A 7,722-nucleotide genomic window follows, 5' to 3' on the forward strand; every position below is an offset into this window, starting at 1 on the left:
AAACACTTGGGACTAGGAGCAACTCTCTCTTCTTGATCCTTTGTGGCCTTGGATTAAATGCTCAATGTGTTTGGTTGTTAGCACTCTTGCTCATCACATTTTACATATGCTTTCTATGATTTCACTGCTTGATGGCGTACTTCATGACTTCACACGACTAGCTTTTGCTGTTCATGTGAGTATTGTTTTTGTTATATATATAATAAGAATAACCCATATGCACTCATATGAAGATTAGGAGATATATGAAGACTAGGAGATAAATACTCAGAGCAGTTGGGTGAAATTGTAGCTCACGCATCAGTGGAACTTAAAATCAAGACTTTACAATTAGTGACTGGCTGACCAACTAATCCATAGCTTCAAATCAATTCACACTGGTTCAGCAGCCCCGATTTTTCTTGGTCTAAAATCTAAACTCAACAGGTAATATTGTCCAGAAATTTTTTTTTAATTTAAAAAGGGGGGGTTAAAAGTGCCATCTATGTGCTTGTGTGGGCACTCTTTTGACCAAATTTTATCTCTATTTCCATAGGTTAGGTCAATAGATTCATTCAAGAAGACGGTTCGTGGAGGCCCCAAAAAAAAAAAAAAGTTTAAAAACCTTTTACAAGTCACAAGATGTACAAACTTGAGAGTTGGGACATTCCTGTGGGTCTCTTTAGTGTGTATTTATGTCGTTTTTTAAGCCACCATTCAACCTCTGACGTTTCCAATGAGGTGTGAAAGCTTCCAAGTCCCTTTTGGCTACTTCATCTTTTCTCACGATGCTGCTGTCTACTTTACTTGTCCGTCTAGACTTTGACCAGCCGAATGCCTTTGATTCATTTTTTATAGTAAAATTAGCAGTTGAAAATGTGATCACTGCTAGCTTTGAAACAAAAAAAAAAAAAAACATGTGATCACTGCTGCTATCTACCTCTTCCTCGTCGTTTTATGCCCTTAATTGGGATTGTCACTCGTCAATTTGAGGGGTTGGAAGAATTAATTGACAACAAAAGAGGAGCGGATCGTCTCTCTTCCATGTTTTTTTTTATTTTCTTAAATGAGATTTGCTAATTATTTGAAGAAGAGCATGCAAAACAAATTCAAGCACAAAGGCGATAGGATAGATTCAATAATATTCCTCGAGATAGTGCTATGTAGGTACAAGATGTGCCCTTCAACATTCCACAAAGACTGGATTTGTGTGGGCATAAAAGTGCCGAAGAAGGGAGAATTCAAACTTAAAATAGTGACCATGCTAGTGACATGGTGAAAGGTGGACCTGTCCTGCCTTTCAAAATGTTTTTCTCGACGCCAATTTTGCCTCTTATTCTAATCTTTGGATCCTCCCTCCTTTGTACTTCTCCAAGAAGGGCTCTCTTTTCATTGGAGTCAGCAGTCAAGAAAATCACACGTAATAAACATGGATTTTCGTAGAAAAGCTTTCGGTATATCGGTTTGGTTAGTTTACTTTGTAAAATATTTATTCAACTTGCCTTCATAAATGCACTTTTCTATCACCTTTGCATCTCGTGTAAACGTCATATTATAAAAAGTATTACGATATTATTTCAATTACTTTTTTTTTTTCAAATAATCTCTTATCCAAACACGGGTTTTGTTATCATGCACCTAATTAAGTTACCTCTGGCCGTATTCCTTGCAACCTGAAATCGAAAATTATATCAAACTAAAACTGTATTTTTCTATGGTTGTCTAAAAGAAAAAAAAAAAGGAAAATGTACTCTTTCTTGTTAAATCCAGTCACGAACTCTGGAATTCAAATCTTCCAGAGGTTTAAGTGAGTGCTTTGATCAGGCGTTGACTCAGGTCAACAGTTACCTATTGCAAGAAAAGGAACAGAACGGGTCATGGAAATTTCCATTAATCCTGCAACGCAATTTATCATCTAAACCAATGCAATGAGCCAGTGATCGTTGGCTACTTCAGCCACTCCCGGCGCGTGATTCCACCTACGGTTGAAATCGCAGCCGCCTCATGTCTGTACGATTTTTCACTAAGAAACGTTTGTGCGCGTGGAAGAAACGTCTTATCAGTTATCACTTCCACCCCGGTGAACACTACTATTACTACACTTTTTGCCCAGTCTTTTTTGGGCCTGTCCAAATTGGTAAAAGAGGACAACGGTCACCGGCCCAAGTGGCGAAATTTTACGCATTAATTGGTTAACAAGTTTGGTAGTTAGTCTTTAACAAATCCGATGCTATCAATTAGACACGCAAAACTTGTGTTTGGATTGCATTTTCCGTGATTTTTCGTGGAAAAATTACTGTAGCGATTTGATGTATGTGAGGGAAAAAAATACTCCCTCCCTTTTTTTATAACTGACGTTTAAGAAATTTGCTTTTAAGTACTTTTATCTGTCGTTGTATTATCCCCATGCAGCATTAATTATTTTTTCACAATTTTACCCTTTTATCTCTCTTTTCCAATACAGGGTTCTTAATTACTACTCCTAGTAATTATTACTTCTCTCTTTGTAACAACCTAGTAATTATCTGCCCTTCCATATTCTTTCTTCTTTTCTATGTTGACAATTAATGAGGGTACAAAAGAAAAGTAGTGTATAGATTTAAACAATGAAAAACTTTTCTTAATTGGTGTGCAAAACCTTAAACGTCAGTTATAAAAAAAGGGAGGGAGTAATAGGGAAATATGATCACGGAAAACGACGTAATTTTTCTACGGAAACCGGCAATCCAAACAAGGTGTTTATTATCTTGTTTGAATTGTATTGTATGTGCAATTAATGGGTCTATAATCTTATCTTTTTTTATTGATTAAACCGTCTACGTTTGCATTAATTAGCTAGTTTAGAAAAGAAGAAATCTCTCCTACCATTATTAGATTCCATGTTCTCTGGCAAATTGATCTTTTCCTCATGTAAAGTAATATGGAGGTTATTTGCCTAAATAACTCCCTTCACAAAAAATATTCCTAAAATGATTTAATTTCATACTTTATTCCCATAACAACCTTTTCTGTTATCCATCCAATCAAATTCAAATGGATATGAGAAAAAGGGTAAAATCCTTCATTAGTCATTAATATAGTCCAAAAATCCCTTACATGACCATAACACTCTATTCTGAATCTATTTTCTCTTTTTTGAATATAATACTCTACTCTGTTTTAACTTATCACTCTACTGTCCAAAAAAAATTCTTGAATACTTCTGACAATATTTCCAAACATGAGAGCAAAAGTCTTGAATACTTAACATAAACTTGACGATATTTTCAAAGATGAGAGCAAAATCTAAAATTTGACTGTTTATATTTGTTCTAATTGCAATAATTTTGTCTTTGTGATGCTTTCCTTCTTTTTTTTTTTGAAAAGAAAAAATAAAAGAAAAACTCAAGGAAACTGAAATTATCTCCAAACATGAGAGCAAAAGATAGAGTAATGGGGCGCCACAAGTTCGACTAGTATTATTCAATATAGCAATTATTTTTTCTTTCTGAAATTGTCAATATAGCAAATTCAATAATGCTCATGCATGGACGTTATCCACTCAGTCCAGTCCTCGTGTCGACGTGTCCAACAAATATTTCGACAGTGCAAAGACAAATGCTGATGTGTCGGAATTCCTCTCCTCAACGAAACTGTCGTTAATAGTCCGATTAGATACAATAACAAGTTTTTGAAATACATACTACAGTGTAACTTTTTTTAAAAAAAAAATATTTAATTCATACGAGCCCAATTTTTAGAGTCCCAACATCAGCATCGATCCAATAAATTGATTTTTTTTTTTTTTGGTTGCTAACCCTCAAATCCTTTACTTTATACATTCTTTTCGATAGGATAATTTGGGCCTTCTTCAAGACTTCTTCAACTCGCTAGCACATCATAAGTAATTTGACAAATTAAAGAAATGGGATAATATTATTTGCACTAACCTATCACAATAATATTCTAAACCTTTTTTTTTTTTAGCAAAACCAGCTTACCGGGTGGGGATGCCAGCCCCTGCTTTTATTAATAGCCTCTAAACTTTCTTTATGTCTTGGTGTTTTTACTACTTAGAACCTAGAGAACTAAGAAGGAAAGGATTGATATGATACAGCCCTCCGAAAGGTCAACTTCTATTTTAGATAAATTACTGCAAATAATATATACTTTTGCCATATTGGATCAAAGACTACAATATATATATATATGTTTTCCATCATAAGAATCATCCCTATTCTCTTTTCCTATCTACAATCGATAAGAATATTTCAATTATTCTTTCTACTATTTTGTCGAAGAATTCTAGAAATTCTCTCCATTTGAATACTTCAACATGGAAAGCAATTGTATAATTATATTACAAATTTTTCAATTTCAACTCTTCGTATAGTAGGTGCATAAACCCTTACTATAAACTCCATAGTCGATATCTTAGCGGTACTTATTTTTTGAGTAGTAATATCAGCAGAATGATTATTTACACATTCTCTTTAATCGAAAAACCAAGCCTAATTAAGATTAAGAGTAGGTTAGTGCAAAATGGGCACGCTCACTTAAACACCACTTAACAGCAAAATGGATGGAAGGATCCCAAAGCGTGAGCAAATGGGCTTCAGTCTAATGGTCAGAATCCGGATAACAATTTCACATTAGTTGAGTTATTTTATTTTTTCCTAATGTTCAGGATACGAATAGATCCTTTCCTATTGTTAATTTCTAGCGATAAGATAATCCCGTGATTCCGTGGTCGGTGTCCCAGTGAGAATTCTACACTTTGATAATCACGCTTTTCCAAAAAGCGCGTTGTCTCTATCGTATTCTCATCAATTATTTAGTACGAAGATTCTGCTCTTTTTCTTGCTCTCTTTTTGGGGCGGTTACATTAAATAATAGAATAATTTCAGAAACCTTCCATAAAATTTTTAACAACTTCACTTAGCATTATTGTTGAAGTTTTAAAAATACCTCAAATTATCCAAAAAAAAAAAAAAGAGAGCATATTTTCCTTACTTATTTTGTCAACATCAAAAAGAGACAAAACAATGGAAGGCCGCAATTAAAAGTATGTAGCCACTTGGAGGTTGCCTTAGCAAATCAGTGACGTCATATCATGGTCCCAACAGTACCTATGACGTCTAACGTTACGTAATTTCCATTGACGTTATGGTCTACTAAGCTTCTCTCCGCCCCACCTATGATATATATAGTCTCCCCATCGGCCCCTACCCACTATCAAAATCCCGCCCCTCCACCACACCACCTAGCTATGATCACTTTTTCTCTCAAAAATCCCAAAAAAGGGTAGAAAGTAGAAATTGAACCACCATGCAGCCAGCAACACCATATACAACCTGGCCTCCGACCACCGCAACCTCCGCCGGCGGCTACACCAGCCTCGAGTCACAGCTAAGTGACAGTAGCAAAAGTGCGGAAAATGATGGCATGACAAGTAGTACCAGTCAGGTTACGAGACTGGTATCAGAAAATGCAGTGATTGCGTTTGGGAGACGGGGGTGTTGCATGTGCCATGTTGTCAAGCAACTGTTGCTGGGCCTTGGCGTTAATCCCACCATTTTTTTCGTTGACGAGGAAGATGAAGGGGCGATAATCGATGAGCTATCGAAAATCGCAGGCGTTTTGGAAGGGGATGGCAATGGGAAGGTGCAATTTCCGGCTGTTTTTGTGGGCGGAAAGTTGTTTGGTGGGTTAGAAAGAGTGGTGGCTACACATATCACCGGTGAATTGGTGCCTATGTTGAGAGAAGCTCGAGCTCTGTGGCTTTGACGGTTGACTTTGTCTTTGCCAAAAGTCTTTCAATATATATACATATATATATATATATGTATGTATATTTTAAATTGCAAGTTTGCAACAATCCTAGGTGGTTAATATGCTTAGGTTTGTTTCTTCTCCGTAAGTTTTCAATATTGAGAGATATGCAGCAGGGCAGGAGACATTTCGTCATTGATCTCCTTGTTTTTCTTCTTTGTGTAGAGGATAAGGTTTTAGGACCCGTAGATCATGTAATTTTGATCTCTTAAACTCTTTCCGATCGTATATGTCTCATACTTTACAAGTTTATCTTCACAATTCATAGAATTTAGCCAAGCAAGTCATGAAGTCTTCTTCTTTTTATTGTTATTATTGTTATTATTATTATATTGCAATGACATGGTATGGAGTAGTGGCCTTTATTTGTTTTGACAATTTTGACTGAGGTAGTTGCATAAGAGGTGTACGAGTATATATCTCTGGCATATATATATATATACACACGGAGATATTATTTGAAATATTATTTGAAATAATTATTGTAGCACTTTTTATGATAGAATGTATGCGAGATAAAAAAGTATTGATATGATGTATGTGAGATAAAAAGATGATTGAATAATGTGTTGATGATACAAGCAAATCAGTGTATGTAAATAAAGTATAATAATTTACAATTCAAACACACTCGATCGATATCATCGGTGAAAATATATATGACTCATCATCATCAAAACCTTAGTGTGATAATAAGGATGATTATATCATTTTCAGATTTTAACTTTTTCTGACTAATTGAAAGATCTGAATTGCGGCCGATGACTAGAATTAGCCAGCGGTTACTTTGGTTTTACGTGATCGATCGCCTCCTTAGTCCTTCCTTATACTGTCCAAGAATAAATCACAAGATTAAAAAATTAAGCTAGTAAAAACTTGAAGAACTAGGACATAACCGACCATCATGTGCTATCTAAAGCCTAGAAGACTTGCATCCAAAGCCAAACTTAATCGGCACGAATAATAGTTAGTTTAATGATCACGAGATCATTGGTTTTTATCTCAAACTTTCTCATCTTTCCCTTGTAATTAAGACTTGAAGTCTTCTTTTAAAGTAAAAAGAAGAAGGACAAAGGAAAAAAAAAAAACACCCGAAAAATTGATTCTTTATCTAGGCCGACTCGGGGGAATAGAATAAGTATCTAGGCAGGCATATAGTAAGATTACGTACCATCGATTTGTTAGAAAAGCCAGTACAATTACGGGAAGGAAGCTGCATATGTAGCCAAAATTTTATCCCTAGGATTTCCTTTTCTTGATTTTGTATGTGAATATGACGTAAATTCATATTGTTTGAACAGTGAATTATTTGTTTACATTATCAACACGTTTTTAAATTATCATTTTTTATTTTATATGCATCACGTCAAAAAGTATTACAATATTTTTTTTAAAAAATTTACCCCAAATAATCTATTATCTAATAACCTACTATCACATGCATCACATCAAACAAGCTCACTTGTTATCCACAGTCTATGATATCGTCTTCTGCAATTCTAATAGAGATGAAACACGTCAAAAAAAGTCTTGTGTGAGGTAGTAGCCGTGTGCAGTGAAGAGAAAGAGTAAAGATTGACAGGCATCCACGCACACAAATTTAGTTAACCTTATCCACTCCCAATGCTATTCCTTTTCATCAGTGTATGGATATTTTGAAGCCTGAATTGGTGCTATCGAATCGACGAAGTTCTTGAGATTGTTGGACAAAGAAAGAGATGTTACTCCTCGTCATCGTATTAATGTCCCAATCTATTCCATTGCTCACCAGTTACGAAGCAGTGCACAACATCTTTCTTAATGTCCCAATAGAAGTAGCACCATCAAATCTCATGGCAATTTTGATTTTGAAAAGAACATTACCAAATTCATGCTTCTAATAATATCAGAATCCAGCAATAGAGAAAGAGCCAATAACAAACTGTTCAAGTG

The 7,722-nt window shown here is 35.1% G+C and overlaps 1 protein-coding gene across 1 annotated transcript; it reads left to right on the plus strand.

Moving 5' to 3' along the window:
- Nucleotides 1-5,210: 5,210 nt before the first annotated feature.
- On the plus strand, nt 5,211-6,034 carry LOC113762521 (glutaredoxin-C9-like). Its single transcript, XM_027306007.1, has one exon. The coding sequence runs from the start codon at nt 5,287-5,289 to the stop codon at nt 5,743-5,745; it is 459 nt and encodes a 152-aa protein (XP_027161808.1). The 5' UTR covers nt 5,211-5,286; the 3' UTR covers nt 5,746-6,034.
- Nucleotides 6,035-7,722: the final 1,688 nt, after the last annotated feature.

The sequence above is a fragment of the Coffea eugenioides genome, chromosome 2, assembly GCF_003713205.1.
Source record: "Coffea eugenioides isolate CCC68of chromosome 2, Ceug_1.0, whole genome shotgun sequence".
Lineage (NCBI taxonomy): Eukaryota > Viridiplantae > Streptophyta > Magnoliopsida > Gentianales > Rubiaceae > Coffea > Coffea eugenioides.